The sequence below is a fragment of the Apodemus sylvaticus genome, chromosome 2 (assembly GCF_947179515.1).
Source record: "Apodemus sylvaticus chromosome 2, mApoSyl1.1, whole genome shotgun sequence".
NCBI classification, from domain to species: domain Eukaryota; kingdom Metazoa; phylum Chordata; class Mammalia; order Rodentia; family Muridae; genus Apodemus; species Apodemus sylvaticus.
In genome coordinates, this window is record NC_067473.1 from 180,386,559 (window position 1) to 180,409,793 (window position 23,235).

A 23,235-nucleotide genomic window follows, 5' to 3' on the forward strand; every position below is an offset into this window, starting at 1 on the left:
TTCTAAAATGATTAGTAATAAAAGCTTCCCATGCTAGACAAAACTGCCAGATCCTAGAGGCAGCTGTAAGTTTCCTTCAAAGAATCTGAAAGGGACACAAATCACTCTACCTAGAGTGAGGAAAGCTGTCATCTTGGCATAGTACTGCCACATACCTCAGCCTCCACCAAGACTTTGGCCAAACTGTGGACAAGGAGGACACTGGAGAATTGACTGTCCCTCTTTGCCCCACTAAGGTAAGTCAGTCTCTCAATTCCTCTTCCACAGGTAAGTCTATGGCTAATTCTGCCCTGTGTGGCCACAGCAGACTTAATGCTCTCCTATGTGAGTGTCAAAGATTTACAAACTCTGCCCCTAAGATCACCATGGTGGATGCAAGGTAACCATCCAATTAAGCATGTGCCATTTTAATTGATGCAGAGGCCAATCATATTATTCTTCCTAGTTAAATTTATCCTTCTCAGATCCCCAATGATGGTGGTGGCAAACTGTGCCTTTATTACTTTCATAACAGCAAGCACCCTCCCTCTATCCTGATGGCTATAGCCACCTGGTCAGTCATTTTTAGAAGTAAGAACTAGGTCTTGGTTTTTGTAGAGCTAATAGACTTCATACTACAGAAAAGGCAGACTCAGACACAGATAGGCTTTACACTAAAAGAGATAATTTCACAAAACAGGTTTTAATGTAATTTTACTATTCTTTTATTTTAAAAACTTACTTTTTAGATCAATAATCAAACACCTATGTATCATAGTAAATAATCCAATAAAAAATTAGAGTTTTTAATGAGACAGTGGCCAACTTCCTCTTGTCCAAGCCCCATCCTCACCATGAGACCAAATCTATTGTGCTGCCCAGGAGAAATGTGGGACCTTTGCTCCCAAGTGCTGCAGCTGGTAAGGGGCAATGACACCTCTCCTGCTCTCAGTACCCCAGAGGCAGGTCTCCAACCTGTCCCAAGTGGTGAGGAGAGGGGTGTGGGGAGCAGGCTATTTCTCCATTATCCATACCACCACAGGGGAGTCAAGTGACAGGGCTAGATCTTCCAAGCTCATATCCTCAGTGTCAGCTTATCCACAATGTGCAGGCCCAGCTCTCTTGAGTACTGCAGCTGGTTAGGGCCAGGATCAGCTCTACTGATTTCACATTCCCAAAGCCAGCTCCCCCATGATACCCAGATAAACAATGGTGCAAGTTCTGCATAGGCCTCAGTCATCATCATGTACCCACTTGGCAGACTAGACATAAAGCCTTGTTGTTCCTTAAAATCTTGACATTCTTATCAGCCACAAAATAACATCGCTGTATCAGTTACTATTCTACTGCTGTGAAAGAAACACCACAAAGCCACCTATAGAAATGTCTATTTTGGCGTATCATTCCAGTGATATTGAGTCCCTCACAGCAAGCAGGCATGACAGCAGGCAGCAGGTATGGTGACTAGAGCAGGAAGCTGAGCTTTCACTTCCTCAACTAAAGCACATAACAGAGAACGCCATGATAGAAGAGTGAGGCTTTTAATTCTCAAAACCACCCCAGTGATACACTTCCTCCAAAAAAAGATATATCCCCCAATTCACCCCAAGCAGTATCATCAACAGGAAACCAAACATCTTATTGCCTGAGTCTAGGAGAGACAATTCTCATTCAAACCACAAGATCTTGATTTTGTTTTTAATGCTTACCTTGAATTTTATTAATACAAGTTTTGTAGCAAACATCAGTCTTTAATACTTTCTAAATTTTTTTATTTGTTTGTTTGTTTGCTTGTTTGTTTGTTTGGGGTGGGATATATACATCACAGTGTAGGAGTAGAGCGAATTGGACAACTTGCAAAAGTTGGTTTTGCCCTTTTACCATGTTGGTCCCAAGAATCAAAGCCACCTTGTCAGGCTTGGTAAAAAAAAACATGATTTCCCACTGAGCCATTTAGCTAGCCCCTCTTCAAAGGTTTTTCTCTAAAATTATTTTGAAAGTAGCAATGCACTCTGGGACAGATAAATAAAGTGAGCACTGAGCATTGGAGGCCTCCTGAGGATGAGGCAATGGCCTTTGGATGCGTCCTCTTACACTGCATCCAGGCTTGATCTATTTTAGGAAAAAAGTTGCTATAGTATCTCTCATGATTCAAAATTAGTGAAATGTGCATTCTGTCCATGGCCTTGCAGTAGAAAACTCATTACAGCTTAGTGTTCAGTTCTCCGTCATTCTCGACCTTAGGACTTCTGTGCACATCTGTGCACTCGCTTTTATTCATTGTAAGCTTCATCTCTGCAGGTTCAGGTTCTGAAGAGTTGATTTCCCCAGGGAACTGGAATTTCCTCATAAGTATTATAATGAAGAAGGCAGGGAGATAGCTTGATCCTCTCAGTGCTGCAGGCAACACTAGGTAAATGCGCCTATTGAAAAGAACTAATATGTATTAAATCTTAATGTGTTCAGTGAAAGCTAATTTTGTATATTGTTATGAACCCTTTATTCTTCAAAGAAAAATATTAGGTGATTATTTTTCCCATTTACATTATATAATCTACTTTACCGTTATTAATTATGTTTGTTAATATGTCAAAAAAATCCACCATAAAAGTTTAAATGTATTTTTCTTAATTTGATGATTGCTAGTTTCCATTGCAATCCTGAATGGATTTATGGTCATTATAGAAATACATCTCTAGGTGTGTCTAAGAGAATGTTTTCAGAAAGATTTAGATGATGATTAATTTCCACTATGAGTGTAAGTACCAGTACTTACTAATGAAACATGCAATGAGACCGAAGTCCTCACCGTCCACCCTCTTTACTCCCCTGTGATTAATTCACACTGGTCAACCATGCCTCTGCCATTGTCACCATGTAGGTAATTTTACCCTAAGCAGCAGTATGAAACTCCACACAACTTGATGCACCTGAATCTCAGAGGGCCAGCTCTCTGGTCTCCTGGTGCTTGAGGGTAACATCTCCAGTTATTTCTATGTATTGACAGCCTCCTTTGCCTTACTGACACTCTCAGTGGGTTTGTACCACCCCTGCAATGAGTCATGTTGTATTCATGAGGCTGCTAGACACCAAAATACAGTGGGGCAGCCATAGGTTCCCAGAGATGAGATCATTAGTAAAATGTAGATAGCATGTTCCTTTTGAAAATAGCCCACGGGTTTCTCATCTCTTCAGGATGTAAGCATGAGAGGTCTCTGAGCATTCCTAGACCTAGAATGCTAGAATCCATGCTGCCTGAATGTCCTGAGATTCTATCATCCTAAATACTGCAGAAGGGCAGAATTCCTCCTCTCTGTCTATAAATATGGGGTTGTTGGAAATGAGAGATTTTGCTCCCACATACAGTGCCCTTGTTCCAGGTCTCTGTATCTTGCTGTCTTGTTTATCTCCAGTGTTCCACCATGATAGCTTGGCTCACATGCAGCTCTGGCCTCCTGCTCCAGGGCCTCTGTGCAGAACACCTGTTCCTTTTCTAAAGTATTTTGAAGGGTAAGGTTAAGAAACCCACTAAAGTTTAAATGTATTAAGCACTTTAAAAATAACTGGAAGATATTAAAATATGTTAGTAGGGAATTATACCATCCAAGTGCAGTTCTAAAAATGAAGCCAAATGAAATCTTATTACTCAAAAGAATATTAGATAGAAATTAGGACATTTTATGTACTATATAAGTCTCAAAAAGTTATCTTTACCTGAAGTTATTTATATCGTACATCCTACATGCCCCTGGCTCACCACATTTCAGAGTTCCCCAATGTAAACAGGTTCTGTCTACTAAAGCTCCAAAATAAATAGGTGCCGGAATGCCAGCTGCAATGAAAAGAACGGAAGATGTGTTATTTTATTTGGAAGTACATATACATATATACATACACATACACACACAGAGACACAGACACATACATATAGATACATATATTAGAATGAATATATATTGGAATATATATAGACTCTAAACTTACCTTTAGGAATTATGTTAATATAAACCTTTTAGATAACAAAAAATGAAAACTATGTATAAGGTGCTAAGAAATCATTCATTGAGTTCATAATCATGAACATCATTTATCTTCTGAAATGTCTTCCATTAATTTTCTGTACATCCAACAAACATAACCATTCCCTTCACGTTTTATTTTTAATCTTCTAAAAAATTAACTGTGCAATTAAGTTCAAGTAAGTTCCTTAAAGATAAGGAAAAACAATTTTCATTTGTTTATTTATTTGAATAACTGCAGTTACTTCATTCTCAGACTAATTACAAGTAGCCAGTTCTGAACACAAAGGCTTATAAACTGAAGTTCTCAGTTTATAATTCATTCGCAGACTAATTACAAGTAGCCAGTTCTGAACACAAAGGCTTATAAACTGAAGTTCGGCATAATTCAGTGGGGAGAATATATCTATGTTAATGATGATACAAGGTCACAGAACATCCTCAGTGTGGAAACTTGAGATACTGCAGATCCAGAGACAAATTATCTCTACCTCTTTTAGCAGATATACATTGTCCCAATCCCTGTGCCTGACCTTATTCAAGTAACTATTGCATGAAGCCTTTGGAGATATCTTGACTTAAGAGGTCTGTAGCCTCTACCTACCAAAATACTAAGAAAGCCATCATCTGAGCATACAGCACAAAACTCCCTGCTTTGCTGTAAGTAACCTACCTGTGCCCACAGATATATTTAAGAAATACCTTGTTCGTGGATTCCTTTGCTTTCTAGCTACAAACATCACAAAACTGTCCACATGTTAAAACATGATATTTTGATAACCTAAATCTTTGTGCCCAAGTAATAGTCACTCATGTTTAATTCTAGAATAAACCCTCATCCCTTTCAAGGTGAGAGTTATGTTTTGGATTAGCAAAATAGTTACTATCTTCTTATTCATATGAAACTAATTGGTTTACTAAGCACTTAATATTGGTTTAATATGTTAGGGAAATTCTTCATACCGAATACTCTTGTGCAAAATGCATGTAATCCAATTCCAAGTGACTTCTCTTCAGATTTGATACACCTGAAAAATACATGCATACATACATACATACACATATATATGCATAAAATTCCATGCAAATCTATATCTGACCTAGCATCTTCCCAATGACAGTGGTAGTTCATGATTCTAAGGCTTAAGCTTTTTATTCTGAAGTGATGATAATACAGCTCTACCTCTGTTACTCTCACACGGAAGGAGAGTAAGAACTTCTGAAAGGTGTCCTCTGACCTCCACAAATCTAAAGAAGGGCTGAGTCCTTTAACAATTAGAAATTGTCAGCTAACCTAGATGAAAGTTTCCTGGTTTCCACAGCAACCACTATGCCATATCCACCATAATGGATCCAAACCTTTGAAACCACAAATCAAATAAATACTTTTTCTTTTAAGCTGTTTGCTAGGCATGTTGCCATGTTGTTCAAAGAACAAACACACATTATATAAAAATTCAAGATATGGTAAAGGTAGTAATATAAATAAATGAAAAGCATTCACCATGTAGGCTATGACATTTTAAAAAATGACTTTGTTAAATGGAGTTAAAAATTTAGACATTTGTCTTTTCTGTGCCACCTGCAAGAGTAAACTTGAGGTGGTTTGGGGAAGTACATACAAAGTGGAGTCCTATAAAACTATAAAGACAATAACTGAAAAAATCTTCTTAAAAAAAGAGGAATATGAAAGCTCTTTTTTTGTGGTTTTTGGTTTTTGGTTTTTCAAGACAGGGTTTCTCTTTATAGCCCTGGCTGTCCTGGGACTCATTCTGTAGACCAGGCTGGCCTCAAACTCAGAAATCTGCCTGCCTCTGCCTCCCAAATGCTGGGATTAAAGGCATGTGCCACCACTGCCAAGATGAAAGCTCTTTTACAATGTGATCTTTCCCCACCAAATACATGTTTGCATAAGAAAATCATAATATGTGCAATTGTTGGAATTTCATTTTTGGAAGTAATTCCATGAAACAGTTATAGAAAACACAACAGACTAGAAAATTAATGTTATCACGCCAACAGTAATACTGTATCATCCATCATTTGTGTTGCAATCTTGAAATTCAGCAATAATGAACAGAGAAGTATGAGAAAAACATGATGGAAAACGAACCATTACCTGTGAGATGTCCTCTTGTTTCAACATTCATGGTATGCAAACACACACACACACACTCATGTATACACAATGTGTTTCAAATAATCTTACACTAAAACAGTAATGAGCCATGGTTGCTTGTTTGTTTGTTTGTTTTACCCTCAGGGGAAGAGTCAACATCAGAAGGTAAGATAATTGAGAAGCTGAGTGAGGAATGGAGGTAGGAACAGGCATGCAGTAAACATGAGATCATCTCTTCATATCATGTTTGGAGGTTCTAACAGGAACTTTCAGCTGCTCATCTGCCCTTTACCTATGACCTTCCTCCTCTATGAGGAAAGTCATCTTTATCAACTGATCATGCAGCCTTGGGACTGAGGTATCTGGAGTAGTGAGGAGAAAAGAGACACAATTTAGCCTCATCAACTGAATCTGCCTGGCAGAGGATGGGGTAATAGAAGGCACAGCTGAATGTCCCTTGCTTGCATGAATAAATCCTAAGAACTGGAAATAGTCTTTGCCATTACCTGTTTTTGAATATATGAACAAAAAGCAAGGTATATACAAAATCCCCATTCATGTAAATACATGAACATTAAATCTGACAATGGAAAATAAGTATGTAAGGACATATACGTAGCCTAGTCCAGTGAGTGTGTGTGATGAGCTAAAGCAGAGGGAAGGAAGAACAAAGGTGAGGGGGGAAAGACAAGGGAAGGAAGAGGGAAAGGGAGGGGAAGAAAGGAGAGGGAAAGAGAAGAGAAAAGAGGGAAGGGGAGGGAAGAGAGGAGAGGGGAAGAGAGGTGTGAGGGGAAGAGAAGAGGGAAGCAATGGATGGAGAAAGAAAGAAGAGATTTGGAAAATGGGTAAATGGGGTATGGAGGGAATATGGGCAAGGAATCAGAAAAGCACAGAGAAAGGGAGAAGTGATAAACTTGATCCAGTGTATAAGGATAAACCTTTTTATGTATAAATGAGTTACACATCGTGGTTAACTCAACATGTCTCTAAATTCCAATGAGACAAGAAAAGGCAGGTTGAACTGTTTTCCCATTGTTGGTGGATGTGAAGTTCACTAGACTGGAAAGAACACCCGTTCAGAACATAAATTTTGAAACTTAGCTCTTCAACTTCCTCAGTTTATGTTAGAATTGAGCATCTATCATTGCATCCAATTACCTCCTCCTCATTAGAGAGTATCTGTTATTGGATTTATTCTGTTGTTGTTGTTAAAGACAGAATAAGCTCAGGATGTCAAAGGAGCCTGGCCATTTTACACAAAGAGTTGTATGCTCTGCCAGTCAGTTAGCTGAGTGGCAACTACTCTCCACCTGTCAAAATAAGATGTACATTCGTAGGCTTAAAAGGGGGGAAAATGGGAAAGGGCAAGAAGGACAATACCAGTAAATTGGAAATTATAGTGTGTAGTATAAGTGTATTGACAACGGTATGTTAGAACATTGGGGTTCTAGGAACCATGACTCCAAGGGCCTTTCTGGAACCCTAGATGAAATGCGCTACAGTGGAAAGAGGGAACTTGTACAGTCCACCTCCAGCAGAAAGACAGGGCATCAAGTAAGGGATAGTAAGGGATGGGGTTGCTATCCCACATTCAAAACTTTGACCCATAATTGTTCCTGTCTGAAAAACCTGCAGGGATAGAAATGGAAAAGAACCTGAGGAAAAGAAGGTCTGGTGGCAGGCCTAAAGTGGGCTCCAGCTCAAGGGGAGGCCTCAAGGCCTGATGATATTACTGAGGCTATGGAGTACTCACAAAAAGGGCCCTATCATGACTGCCCTCCAAATAACCCAACAAGCACCTGAAAGAGCCAGATGCAGATATTGGCACTAACCAAGTGGACAGAAGTGGTTGAGTTAGGGAAAAGCAGGAGGCTGAGGAGGAGGGTGACCCTGTAAGAGGACCAGCAGTCTCAATTAACCTGGACCCCCGAAATCTCTCAGACACTGGATCACTAACCAGGCAGTATACACCAATAATATGAGGCCCCCAACACACATACAACAGAGGACTGCTGGGTCTGGGTTCAGTCAGAGAAGATGTACCTAACCCTCAAGAGACTGGAGGCCCCAGAGAGTTTAGAGGTCTAGTGGCATAGGGTGGGACAGGGAGAACATCCTCATGGAGACAGGGAAGTAGGAAGGAAGTATGGGATGTGGAATAGTCAGAGTGGACCAGGAGGGGAATAATATCTGGAGAGTAAAAGAATAAAAGAAAAAGAATAAGAGTAGTAGTAGTAGTAATTTTTTAAAAAGAAAAGAAGTTTAATAAATAAATGTCATCAGTAGGTTGCGTAGTGGGTAAAGGTACTTACCACAGAGGCTTGATAACCTGAGTTTAATCCACAGAATACAGGAATATATGTTCAAAAGTTAAAATAAAAAAGGCTAATTCAATGTTATGCATCTATAATCTCAACATTCTCACAAAGAAATAGGAGGAGAAACAGAATTGGTTGGGAACTTGAGGGCCAGGTATGCTGGAGTACACAAGCAACACAGGGCATAAGCAGAAATAACAAGAGAAACACTGCCTACAAAACAATATGAAAAGTGTGTGTGTGTGTGTGACTACAAACACCACACACACACACACACACACACTAGAATTTTAGCCTAGCAATATGGCTGCTCTGGCAATGAAGTCATATGCAAAAACCTTCTAGGTCTGTGTGATCCAGCTAGAATGACATACTCTTAATCCCTCTGGCTGGAATTCCAACACACACTTAGTACACACCTTTATGGTAATGTTGGTTTGTAGAAGGAAGCAGCCATGTTTGAAAGTGACATCTAATTGAGAAGCAGACAAAGCAAAAAATCAGAGAAAGATGTGACAGAATGAGTGAAAGAAAGAAACCACCCAAGTCTCACAAAAACAGCACAGGAAAGAGAGATGACTTAAGACAGCAGCACAAAGAAAAAAGGACACAGTTTTACCATGACAATTTTCCTTTTCTTTTTTAAATTAATTAATTAATTTATTTTTTACACTCTATATGTTATTCTTCTCCACCACCCGTCCACCCTCTGAGTGTTCTACATCCTATACCTTCTCCACAAACCTCTGTCTCCATGTGGATGTCCCCGCCTCCCCACGCCCAACCTCTAACTCCCTGGGGCCTCCAGTCTCTTGATGGTTAGGTGAATCATCTCTGAATGAATACAGATTCAGCAGTCCTCTACTGTAGGTGTGACCTGGGAGGTGAAAGACTCTCAGGATTCAAAGGGTGGGGGAACCTTAGATGAAATGACCAACAGTAGGGAGAGGGAACTTATATAGCCCACCTCCAGCAGGAAGACAGGCCATCAAGTGAGGGGGGGGGCATTTCACAGTCACAACTCTGACCCATAACTGTGCCTCTCTGAAAAAATTACAGGGGTGGGAATAGAGAGGAGCCTGAGGAAAAGAAGATACAGAGACAGACCCAAAGTGGGATCCAGCTCAAGGGGAGGTCCCAAGTGCTGACACTATTACTGAAGTTACGGAGTGTTTACAAAAAGGGACCGAGCATGACCATACTACAGAAGACCCAACAAGCAGCTGATAGACTCAGATGCAGATATTTGCACCCAATCAATGGACAGAAGCAGCTGACCCCTGTTGTTGAATTAGGGAAGGCTGAAAGAAGCTGAAGAAAAGGGCAGTCCTGTAGGAGGACCCACAGCATCCTTTAATCTCTCAAACACCAAACAGGCACCATAAACCAACTGATGTGAGGCCACCAGGACAATTTTTCATGGGTCGCAGAGAGAAAAGGCTAGACACCAGTGAAGACAGAAGGAGGCAGAGAATAAGAAAGAGCTAGAAGTTGAACAAATTGTCAGAGTTAGTTTGAAAACAAGTATAGCAATTCAGTGAGAAGCTAAAAGAAGCCAGTTTGAATCAGTCAGCTGGGAGAGTTTTGAGTCAGGACAGCTAAACTGAACCCAGTCAGCCAGAGGTTACAAACAACTAGAAAGTGTGAGCATATTCAGCAGTTAAGTCTTCAGAAAGACAATTATATCCAGTGAATGAAAGTCACTTTTATACAAGTGCACATACAGCAGTGTATGCGCGCACGCACACACACACACACACACATCACATCACATCACATCGTATACTAGTATATGAACACACTACAAAGAAGCACAGAGAGAAGGCTAAATTAAAGAGTTACTTATTACCTCAGAAGAACCATGTACCCAGGTATGGCTGTGATCGAGTAGATGAAACTGCCAATTACTGACATGATTAAAAAGTACTGTAGCTTGTTAGCACACTCAGGGCCTTTTTTACACAGCCCCAGGACTGAAGATGAGTTTCCTGATGACCGAATGCAGCTGCAATTTTGAAACACCTGTCAAAAAAAGTGTCCTATTAAAGAAGAAATGTATTAGTATGAACCTACAGTGTTGACTGTATAGCCAGTTGGATCAAAATGGAGAGTGTTGGGCCAATGACATGACTCAGAGGAAGAGCACTCACCTAGTCTGAATGAGAACCCAAGTTTGATCACAAATGCCAGTAAATGAAAATACTAAATAAGTAAAACTCAGACTATATGTTCTCTTTGTTTACATCTCCTTTTGGTATCTCAGAATTTTACAAAAAAATATAAAAGGTAGATTTTAAAAATTGGTATTTTTTCTAAATACATGGAGTAAACTTGCAAAGATTCAATTATCCTGAATGCATACTATATTTTATTTTTTCACATTTATTTGCTTTTTGGTTTGGTTTTTCTTCTATGTGTATGTGTGCATATATGTGCATATGTGCATGTCATTGCATGCATGAAGTCAGAAAAAGCTTATGGGAGTTAATTCTCTCTTTCTACAATGTGGGTATACCATGACAAAATTATGCTGGTAAGGCTTAGTGGCAAATGTATTTACCCACTGAGCTAACGTTCTAGCCTGCATATAGTTTTAGAAAAAGTAAATAAATATGGCTTTGTTTTCTTTTACCTAGTAGTAAATACTAAAACAACATGTATCTCAGACAATTGATGGAATACTTAGGTACTTACTCATAAAAAAGTCATATATCCAACAGAGGAGTATTTCTAAGAAGTAAAGTCAATATTTATGTCCTCAAGTCTGATTAAGAGTGAAATTTTGCATTTCATTTTGACTACTAGCCATCTTTCCACATTATAACATGTTTAAGGAGAGGAAAAATGCTTGAGTCTTTATTATACTAATCTGTCATGATGAGGTTTGGGGAGATCTACACAAGCATGAGTTCTCATCCCAACACACATTTGAAAGGTGCATGAATAGAGGATGTGTTTGCAACACTGGATCTGAAAGTGGGAATGGGTAACTCCCTGGGTTTACTTCCCAAGCAGCCTAACAGGACCAGCAAATACCAGTTCAATGACATCCTGTCTCAGAAGCACGAACTGCATGGACCTGAGAGTCAACAGCTGAGGTGGCCTTCTGGTCTTCATATGCATAGTTACCTGCATGCACACACACACACATATATACACACACAATACATACATACCTACATACATATGCACAAACTAAATAAATGCATACATAATAAAACAAACAAATACATAAATGAAAGAAGTAATGATATGAAAAGATAAATTATCTCTTCATCTCAACTAAACATCAAGTTTGAAGCCTAAGTATCATGAAACACTATCAAAACAAAAGGCAGATTTTACCAAGAGTAATTTATAGTTTTAACTTTAATGTTGATTTATGTGTATGCTTCTGTATCTGTGTGTATACAAACAGGTTCATGTGAATGTCTGAAGAAGGCAGAAGAGAGTGACAGGTGGCCTGGAGCTTGAGTTGTGAGCTCCCTCATGTAGGAGCTGAGAATCAAACATGTCCTTTGAAAGAGCACCAAATGTTCTTCACTCCAGGAGTATCTCTCTAACCCACCCAGAGCATTTTAATTCAGATAACATCAACAATGATCTCAACGGCTCTGAAATAACAAAATAATGCCCAGTCTCTATCAAGGATTTACATAATATCTAGGAGTTATAACATCAAGTATGTATATACAGAATAAATTGAGTTGTTCACAAAAAATATTAATCTGTGTTATGCATCACTACTTTTTTGCTTTTTAGCAGCTATGGCTTAAATCATAGCACATGTTAATGCAGCTCTCAAATATCAGCCCAAACACTGAAAGGATGTTTACCATGTGGGTTCCTGTTCCAACAGACTTCTCACAGCCTGCAAGGCAGGCTGACATATATGACAGGCCATTGTCCCCACACACTGGATCCCATGTGTGCGTTAAGCAGCCACACCTTGTGTTGCAGTCAGCAAGGACCTTGTTCTCCACATGTAAAGGGTGCTGAATTCTGAAATTATTTAAAATAATTGTTACAGATATGTAAAAATCTACTCAATCACTTTAGAGAGAGAGAGAGAGAGAGAGAGAGAGAGAGAGAGATTTAAACTTTCCTCCAGAGCAAAAACAGAAATATCGAAATATAGACATGTGCTTTCTATACAATGTCCTTGGCAGACAAGATGTCTTTGCCAGTGGTCACATCATTCAAATCAGATGATATATATATATATATATATACACACACAATTTATTATAACTTTGTGTTTGAAATTATTGAAATCTGATAGTTCTTAAGGGCTTTGAAAGAAATATTTCTTTTAATACATCTCTCTCTCTGGGTCTCTTGTCTCTATATTTAGATGTGTGAGTATGTGTGTTGTGTGTGTGTGTGAGTGTGTAGGCACATGTGTACATTCACGTGCATTTGGGTGTCAGAAGATAAACTTCCACCTTGCTTGAGACAACGTCCCCATTGTTCAATGTTTCAAAGCCCAAGGAGCAGGCCCATGAACTATCAGAGTTTTTGTCTATGCTGCTCAGATCACAAGGGGAACACAGAGATTCCATATACCTGTGAGGAGCCACTTAGGAGAAGCTAAAGCTAGATGGTGGCGACTTTCCTGTGGACGACCCACTGTTTTTTGCATGGTCTAAGATGGGTGGGTTCTGAGAGTCAAGGTCCCAAGAGACTTCATCACAGGATTGCTTTTTATGTCTGCTGTGTCTTTCCTGTCACTATTGCAAAGCCTAAGGATTCCTGGACATTAGCCCCACTCTACTGAGCAAATTTCCTGCAGGTCAACATAAAGATGAACTTTCATGAATTAAAACTATTTAGATAAATTGATGATTTTATAGAATACCTGATTTGATTCAAATAACTTTTGTGAAAAAGGTTTTAAAGAATTGTTTTAGTTATTTTGCCAGAAAGATATAATAAAGATAGAATCAAGAATAAAATGTGCCCCCTTCTCATAGAATAGTAAGGGGTGCATAATAAAGAATACAATGAGCTTTCAGAATTACACTAAAAAGAGAAATAGGCTTAGGACAAATTTTATAACCAAAGAATAACATGCATTCTTGTTCAGATCCAAGGATGAAGCCACAGGTGTACACTATAATAAAGCAAAAGCATATAAAAATTGCTTTGAACTTAATGAGCTTACAAAATGAAACAATGTTTTGAACTTAATATCAAAATCCTCCTGTAACTCCCCTTTTGTATATTTTATCTATGAGATAATTTTCTAAGAACTTTTGTCTATAAAAAGGTCAGAGCAAAGAAACAAAGTTCTGGCTTGGGGGAGGGATTCTCCCCTGTCCATCCATCCATCCATCTATCCAAATGCATGTGGGAGGTATTTGGGCATCAGCCCCATGCCCAAATGTATGTATTTACAGGTCTGTTTGGGTATAAGTATGTGTGTAGATTTATGTGTATGTATGTAAGCATACATAAAAACTTTTACAGTTGATTGAGAAAGAATAGACTTGTCCAAAGTGTGTGTCTGTGTGTGTGTGTGTGTGTGTGTGTGTGCATATTTGCCTGTATAAGGGATGTTAATTCTTTTCTTTTCTCTCTGGTTCAGGAAGAACTAATGAGCTTCAAATTTCTTTTTTTTAAAAAAAATTCTTTACTTTTATTTGATTGTTTTCTTACATAGTTCTGGCACTGACACTTTCTTTATATATATATATATATAAAGATTATAGGGCTGGAGAGATGACTCAGTGGTTAAGAGCATTGACTGTTCTTCCAGAGGTCCTGAGTTCAATTCTCAGCAACCATGTGGTGGCTCACAACCATCTGTAATGAGGATCCAATGCCATCTTCTGGTGTGTCTGAAGACAGCTACAGTGTACTCATATAAAATAAAATAAATAAATCTTACAAAAAAATTTTAAAAAGAGATTATAACTTCATATAACTATTCAATTTTAATAAAATAACTTAAAACATTTACATGTATATCACTAAATCTCCATAAAGCATAGCATACTTTTGATATAGCATAGGCTAGCATGATTTGGTAAATGGGGCAGTGGTAGTTTTCAAGAGATCTTCTTCTGTATGTTACAGGTAGGAACAGAAAGACTAAACTTGCCAAGATTTGTCAAGTATTAAACAGTAGATAGCATGCACTTGAAAATTAAATACCATTCAAAATACATACACCTCTCACAGCAAGAAACTCCTGACTGAATAGAGATGTATATTTAGCACTCCTAAATAGAAATTAGAACGTTTATCACAAACAGTATTGTAACATCAAGTGAGACATAATACAGGAGCCACCAGAAAATGTGGACATGTATATCAGTCACAAATTTCTACTTTGGCTAGAGTTAATATTATACTGTCTAAACTTTAAGTAAAATGGGATGTTGAATTTAGCAAAATCTTAAGATTTTATAGAGTACTGATTTATAATTTTGAGTACTGATTATCTGCACAGCCCATTTCTTATTTATATGGACATGGCAAAAATCAATCCTCTGAGCCTAATTGTCTAAAATGTGAATATTACCTGTAAACAAAATGAATGGAGGCCACTTGGGTCCTCGAGCCAGAGAGGAAGGGAACCAGCGCTGATCAGCACAGATAGTAAGAGCGTTATAGAGTAAGAGGCCAGCACTTACTTAAGCACAACTAATAAGATTATAAGGCCAGGGTTTTTCAGTCTTTGGCCTCCATCTAATGTTGTGTCCAACTCAGTACCATTCCCCAAAAGACCAGGTCAGGCCCCAGGCAGATACCCTACCACGTCAAGCTTTCATGGGTTCTAGAGACCTGAACTTGGGATTTCCTGCCTGTTCAGCATGCACTTTACTACTTGTAAAGCTGTCTCATTATGGTAATACAAAATACATGAATAATTTAGGACAAAAGCTTCAGATTGACTTTTCTCTATTGTAATTTAAAACAGATTAAGATATCACCATGGCTCCACCTGTATGTATGTGGATCATAAACTTACTGGTAGTCCCCAGACCCTTTTTATACACTTACAATTTGTGTGGGCTGCTATAGGATTGATGGGTAGACAGAAAATACAAGATAACCATGGATCACTACCATTAAGTTATAATGAAATGATCCAATCATATATAACCCCTAGAGAAAATGGACTAGAAATTGTGAAAATATTATGATGTTCATTAGGAAAAAAACATACCCTTCATAAGAGGCAGTTAAGCCAGCAACTGGGAAATTATCACAGTTTATCATAAAGTGAAAGAAAGACAGAAGGTACTCAAACAGGGATAGGCAGAACGCCATGTATGCAGCCTTCTTGACAGTAATCTTGAACTTCTTCATAATAAAGCCAATGAGTAAATATCCAATGCATATTGGAGGTAAGTTATAAGTACCTGTAAATGCAAGTAAAAGAATATTTATAAAATAGCAGAAAAATAAACTTGTTATCAATTTATCTTATATATTACTTAAGAAATTATTTACAAATATGATTTAATATACAAATGATCATAAACCTTACTTGCTTACATATTAAATACAAAGAGATTTTTCAAATACTCCCTTATATCACTTTAAAAACAGCAGTTATAATCATTTTCAGCAGGTTATAAACACTTTATGAGTAACACACACACAAGCACATATATACACACATGTTTATAATGTTAGATGTTTCATATATTTCTTTTCACTTTGTATACTGGGAATTTGACTCAACTCTGGGTGATTTTTGATGGTTGCTGCTGAGTCCATGCTCCTCAAGTATGAACCATTGTTGATGCTCTCCAGCATCCTCCCTCCCTGACTTGCTTTCTCTATACAAAAATTTTAAAAAGAAAGAAAGAGAGAGGTGGAGGGAGGGAAGGAGGGAGAGAAGGAGGGAGAGAAGGAGGGAGAGAAGGAGGGAGAGAAGAAGGGAGAGAAGGAGGGAGAGGAGGGAAGAGGAAGGAAGGAAAGAAAAACAGAAAGAGAGAGGGAAAGAGAGAAGAGGAGAGCAGAGCAGAGCAGAAGAAAGCAGAGAGAGGAGAGAAGACCCTGAACAGGGTATATTTGGACAACACCAGCACCCAGCTTGGAAGAACTTAACATCCTTTGCAGCTCCACACCACTGCATTTAATTGTATACATCTAAAGGTGAGGACTGGGATTTGGACTTTCAGAGAATTCTAGGTAATACGGACGGTGCCAGCCTGTAATCCTCAGTTTTCAAGAGTAAAGTAGGATCCCTGGGTTTAGTGTACTAACAAGAAAAATAAAGTGGTTGCAAAGACTCTTCAGAAAAACAGAGGTTTGAGCAACTGAATTAGAAATAATGTGGATAGCAAGAACTGAAGCCCAATCTAGGTGACAACCTAGATTGTGGGAATAAGATATAGAATCCCAGTGAGTTAACTCTGTATTCCTCTATGAATTAACATGTTGCCTGTCTGAAAATTGACTGATATGACCTTCCTCCAAGATTCCAATAACTGTGATGGTTTCCCCTTCTGTCTGGAGAGAGAGCAGAGAGGGTATTTCTGTCACTTCCTTTCCCTATCCTTTCTTCATTTCCCTGGAGACTGGAAAGAAGAAATTTACAAGAACATCCTAACAGATTTCAATCTTGTTGTTGTCACCTAGTCCTGCCATCTTACTGTTAATCATGCCCTTGGGTATAGTGTTTACCATGCTATGATGGGAGGGGGAAGTGCTATGAAGGAAATGACAAATGCACATACCTATGAGAAGGACTACCTCTGCAGTGGATTTTCCATATTGTTGTTCCAGGTATTTGGGCAAGAAGGTAAACATACTGATAAATGCATTTATCTGTAGCACGCTCGTCAGGATCAGAAGCATGTAAATCGGATTGCAGGAGAGGCTCTTCATGAATGGCAAGAAATCTAAAACAAAAGAGCTAATTTGGACTTGCATTTTATGTCCAGTATTCCAAAATTTTCTGTGCTGTGAGACAAATGAATTTGATAGATCTTTACCCTTTTGGAGCTAAAGTTCTAGATCATTGTTTCAGTCTCCTTGAAGTTAGTGACACAACAGGCTGTACATGAACCATAACACAATTGTGCTATCAAGCAACACTATAAGGAGATAGGTTCAAGTCTGTAGCCACAATCCTTCATTTCTTTTCCTCTCCTTTCTCTCTACTCATATCCTTCAAACACCAGAGGGTGAATAGTCTGTTCTCTGAAATCTGTAAGAGACTCACTTTAATGAAGGTTGAGTATATATACTGATGCTATCACTCTGTGATGAAAGAATGGATCTTCCCTAGGAGGGCTGTAGGAATCATGATGCTGCCAAACAAACACAGCATCTTACCCACACTTCACAACAGCCCATGCATTAACATCACCTAGTAATACTCATAAGCATCCCAACATGAGGGTCTCACTGTAAGGAATGCTGCTGACTCAGTTGGTGTATGCTAAATATCTTCTAAGTGACTTATCCAAAACTGTTCCCTGTTTAAGAAGTCAGAGTCAAGTTTATAGCCTGTCTGAAATTCACAGTTAATAGTGTCTTCCCTCTGTATGTCTTCATATCTCCTGTCTTGACTTGCTGATCTTATACTATCCTTCATAAATTGTCTAACATTTTAATGAGAGAAAACTATCAAGAAGAAACCATTTAGAAGTAGAGGCTGAACAGTTTAATGAAAAGAAATGGGCTCTAATGGTAAAATACATCTTTATGAGTGAGATGGTTGCAGTCAGTATTCCCAGGAATTTTTGAACTCACCCATGTTTGTTGACATCCCAGTCCTCCTAAATGAGTTATTTTCTCTATGCCTTATTCTTTGCTAAGCTCTTTCCTAGTTTTGAAAACTAGGATGATCTGGCACACTATAGAATCTCACACACAGAGAAAACAATTTCAGCTCATAATCCTACAGAGGATTATGTCACCTATCATGTTTTCTCTTAGAACCTTGACTTCAAGGATGTTCACAACATTTGTTCACAAATGTTCACAAAATAACATTTTCTTATCAGGCAGATTTTTATCTTTATCTTTATCTTTATCTTTATCTGGAATTTCAAGTTACTCATGTTTTTAACTTGGAGCAATATTTCCTGTAAAATAAACTCAAAAGATATGGAAGTATAGTTGCTCATTGAGTGTTCAGACCAACTCGAATTTTAATAGAGTCTAATCTAAGGTAAGTCATGTAGGTCAGGTTCCCTATCATGTCAGTTGTTTCTAAGTGGTGACTGCGGAGGACATTTAACACATGTCAGTAGTGATGATTACTGACAAGCTGTCTTATCTCAGCACAAGTGACAGGTGCCCACTGACCACAGACTCATCTGAACCAAACAGAGTTTAAAGTTTCCATGTTTGCCTTTAGTGATTCCTTGGTTTTCTTCCTTGGCCTTTTCTCTGTGATTCTCCTCTATGGAATTTTCAGTTCCACCCCCATTATCCTGTAATCCTTCCTTTGGGAGTATCTTTGGAAAGAAGAAAAAGGGAATGCTGGTCAGGATATTCACTCCTGCACAGACCAAAAAGCCAATCCACCAAGCACCGACCCAGCGTGTATCAGTGGGAGTTATGGTCAGGTCATCTGTAAAGAAATACAGATATAGCATTAGTTTATATCATTCCTATGTAAACTATAGAAAATTATTATACATCATGATTCCATCTGAGCATAAACTTTGGATATCATTTGTCAAATATTCACAATTTCTTATTTTTGTTCTTAGAACTTGAGCTTGTGATCCTCTGCCTCTGCTTATTAAATGTTGAGATTATGGGCCTCTGGCATCCCACCGAGGTATAATTGAGACCTTTAGAAAAATTGTGTGACATTAATCAATTGGGTGAAGTTAAAATTAAGTAATAAGGAAAAGGGTCTGGAGTGCTACATGGCATAAGAGCTAAAACTACATTTCAAATGACAGAAACAAGATTTGAGACATATTTAAGGAGATAGCTTTAACCTGGTGTCTCAAAACACCACAGTGGTTGAGGAAGGGGACTGGAAGAACATTTCAGTGGCTAAGAGTTACTGTTATTCCTGCAGACATCCTGAATTCTATTCCAAGCACCCACATAAAAATTCACAACTTCCTTTAACTCTGTTTTTGGGAGATCTAATACACTCTTCTGACTTCAGCACACACCCACAATCATAGTGCATACAAATATAAGTAAACACAGACAAATACACACACATACATGCACCAAGCCATACACACATATATATAAAGACAATAGCATAAAGTCCATGTTATCCAATAATTTGTATACTTTGTGTGTTCAATAAAAATTAATTTTGTCTAGTAGTATGTGGTAATATATTTTGCAGTAGTAAATGTTCCATTTTGTCATGTGAAATCTTTATAAATTGGGACTTATCACATAACTGAAAGTTCTGTTTTATTAACCATAGTGATCACCTCATTGGAAAAAAAATGGAAGTAAATTTTAAACCAAATTATGGTTGAAATATGGTGGGACAATAGTGCATTTTAAATCAGAATGAGACCATTTGTCCTTACCCCTGGCCACCTTAGGTCTGCCATCTGTAAGTGGTAATAAATTACCTAACTGAGTATCAAAGGAGGAAGTGCAATAGCATTCCTGAGCATTCTCCCAGACTCTAGGGACCAGGCTGTATAAATAAAATGCATTGTGTTACCTGTATTCACAGACCCTATGTCTACATAAATACGTGCACAGAAGGATCCCAACAGAAGTCCACTTATTGGGCCAATCATCTTTCCTGTTTCTAAAATCCCTAGAAGTAAACAAAGACAAGTTACATAAGCACGCATCTTGCTTGCACAAAAAAAGCCTTGAAATTGAATTATTTATAATCTTCAATGAGCAACATACCTTACTACCTCATATATTTTTTATATTTAACATATAAAGGAATTAAATGTAAATGTACATATGTGAGTTACATATACCTACATTGTCTTTTATAAGTATCAAAAAAGAAGATCACAGTGTTTCAATATGGAATGTTCCCCAGACCCTCCTCTGTTGCAGACATGTTTCCCAGGGGGGTACCACTAGAGTCTGATGGAACCCTTTCTGTGCAGGGCAACATGGTTGGTCTTTAGATCATATAGAGTGGTACCATGTATGGTTTTCTCCACCAATCCTTCCACCATAATGAGCTGCCTTATGACAGGCCTTCAGGCCACATAGTTCAGCAACATAGACCATACACTTCAAATCTGTGAGCCAAATGAAAATTTATTCTTTATAAAACCTCATCTAGGGCATTAATTAAAGGAAAGAAAGTAGACTAACACAGAAGCCATTACTTAAAGTCACCTTCTAAATTCTCTTTTACGCTGTATTAAAGGCAAAGGCTGTACTATCACAGGCAGTCCCAGCAAAGCCATGATGTGAACAAGGTCTTCTGATGCTTCCATAGCCATGTTCCAGAGGGTCTCTGTGATGGCTAGCTTTCATTGTCAACTTGACACAACCTACAATGACCTGGGAGGAGGGTCTTAATGAAGTAATGTCTACACTACACAGGGGTTACCTTTGGACATGTCAGTAGGAGATTATCTTAATTAAGTTAAGTGATGTGAGAAGACCGATCCTACTGTGTGCAATACAATTTCCTAGGCAGGGAGTTCTGATCTATGTAATAGTGAAGAAACAGCTGAGCAGAATCATGTAAGCAAAAACATAGCACGTATACATCCACTCTCTGCTCTTGTGAGTGTGACCAGCTGCTTCAGCTCCTGCTACTGTGCCTTAGTCGTTGTGGTGTAACTATAAGCCAGATGAACCCCTTTCTCTAAATGAATTCCTTTCTCTTAAAAGTTAGATTTTCTCACAGAAACAGAAATGAAATTAGAACAGTTTCTAAGGCAGTGTGTTTTGTAATGAATTTCTGGCAGTGTATCTTCACCAAAGCACCACTCTTGGAACTTCCTTCTTGGGAAAGGTGTCCAGCTTGGCAGGAGCATTTCTCATTCTTTCTCTGAACAGCAGCTTGGTGTGGAACACCCCAAGCCTGGAGGTATTGGGGAGACTCAACTCACTCACAGCTTCTAGCTCCCTGCAGGAGCCCTGTTGATTGCAGCCAATATGAACAATATGGAGCCATATGGGCAATATCTTCCTTGTCCACAGAGATCGCTCTCAGTTGTTACATTTGACTTCTATGTCACTTCAGCTACAGAACCATATATAAAACTACATTCTAAATTTCCAATTTTTAGTTATTTGATTAAATTATGCATACCTATGTAATGTTTATGTAATTATGCAGCTCTTCAGTTATGAAACTGAGCTATTTATGTACAAAACACAAGATATATGAATTATGTATCTTATTCATCTTAATATAGTTATATTTATATACTTATATTTTATACATATATGTTTATAGTTTATCAATACAGTTTGATAAAGAAATTTATATTTTTAAAAGTTACTGCAGGGATGTGATTCTATTTTTTCCTTAAATGTTTGTAAAGAGATCTGAACAGAATGACTAGATTAAGACTACAAAAAATATTGCCAAATTAAGAGCTCTCTAGAAATCTTCCAGCCACCATTTGCACCAGGGAACCAGGCAGCTCCACAGCCTTCTGTGCATGGCCCACCAAGAAAGAGTGATCTCCCAGCAGCACTTTCATTTCTGAGCACACAGGTGGGTTCTCCACCTTCTCTCTGTAGGGGAACAGCTAGGATCACACAGGGCATATGATCAATGGAACAGTTCGGACAGGAGTCTTCCAGATGCCATTTGCACCAAGGAGCCAGATGGCTCCACAACCTTCTGTACACAGACCCTACCAAAAGCAAGTTGGTCTCCCAGGAATACTGACACAGGCTTACAGGCCCACAGGCGGGACAAGCTCCAGCCAGAGACTATAAGACCAACTAACCCCAGAGAAAACCAGATGGCGAAAGGCAAGTGCAAGAACCCTACCAATAGAAACCAAGGCTACTTTGCAACATCAGAACCCAGTTCTCCCACCACAGCAAGTCCTGGATACCCCAATACACCTGAAAAGCAAGAGATGGAATCTCTATTCTGGTCCAGCCTATTTTGAGTTCTGTAGGCTTCTTATATGTCCATAGGCATCTCTTTCTTTAGGTTAGGGAAGTTTTCTTCTATTATTTTGTTGAAGATATTACTGGCAAGATTTAAGTTGGAAATCTTCACTCTCTTCTATACTTATAATCCTTTGGTTTGATCTTTTCATTGTGCCCTGGATTTCCTGGATGTTTTAGGTCAGGTTTTTTGCTTTTTGCATTTTCTTTACTGTTGTGTCAATGATTTCTATGGTATCTTCTGCAACTGAGATTCTCTCTTCTATCTCTTGCATTCTGTTGTTGATTCTTTCATCTATGACTCCTGCTTTATTTCCTATGTTTTCTATCCCTAGTGTTGTCTCCCTTTCTTATTTCTTTATTGTTTCAACTTCCATTTTTAGATCCTGGATGGTTTTGTTCAGTTTCTTCACCTGTTTAGTTGTGTTTCCCTGTAATTCTTTTAGGGGGCCTACCTGTTTACCTGTGTTCTCCCATATTTCTTTAAGGAAGTTATTTATGTTCTTCTTAAAGTCCTCTATCAGCATCATTAGATGCAATTTTAAACCATCCCTTGCTTTTCTGGTGTGTTGGGGTATCTAAGACTTGCTGTGGTGGGAGAACTGGGTTCTGATGTTGCCAAGTAGCCTTGGTTTCTGTTGGTAGGGTTCTTGCACTTGCCTTTCTCCATCTGGTTATCTCTGGTGTTAGTTACTCTTGCTTTCTCTGACTGTATCCCTCCTGTGTAAGCCTGTGTCAGCACTCCTGGGAAACCAACTCTCTTCTGGTGGGAACTATGTGCAGA

At 38.5% G+C, this 23,235-nt stretch overlaps 1 protein-coding gene across 7 annotated transcripts in view; it reads right to left on the reverse strand.

Annotated features, from left to right (window-relative positions):
• Nucleotides 1–733: 733 nt before the first annotated feature.
• LOC127679377 (solute carrier organic anion transporter family member 1A5) overlaps nt 734–23,235 on the reverse strand; it is a 74,235-nt gene continuing 51,733 nt past the window's right edge. For 3 of the 7 annotated variants that reach the window (XM_052175205.1, XM_052175204.1, XM_052175206.1), the window contains 10 exons: nt 20,059–20,157; nt 18,757–18,978; nt 17,132–17,296; nt 15,610–15,805; nt 12,272–12,437; nt 11,472–11,564; nt 10,285–10,457; nt 4,962–5,026; nt 3,694–3,811; nt 734–2,402 (listed from right to left, as the gene is read on the reverse strand). In XM_052175205.1, the coding sequence (XP_052031165.1) occupies nt 2,183–2,402; nt 3,694–3,811; nt 4,962–5,026; nt 10,285–10,457; nt 11,472–11,564; nt 12,272–12,437; nt 15,610–15,805; nt 17,132–17,296; nt 18,757–18,978; nt 20,059–20,157 (1,517 nt within the window). In that variant the 3' untranslated portion in view covers nt 734–2,182. The remainder of the gene's footprint in view (nt 2,403–3,693; nt 3,812–4,961; nt 5,027–10,284; nt 10,458–11,471; nt 11,565–12,271; nt 12,438–15,609; nt 15,806–17,131; nt 17,297–18,756; nt 18,979–20,058; nt 20,158–23,235) is intronic. The other 4 variants (XM_052175200.1, XM_052175201.1, XM_052175202.1 and 1 more) reach the window with 2 other exon arrangements.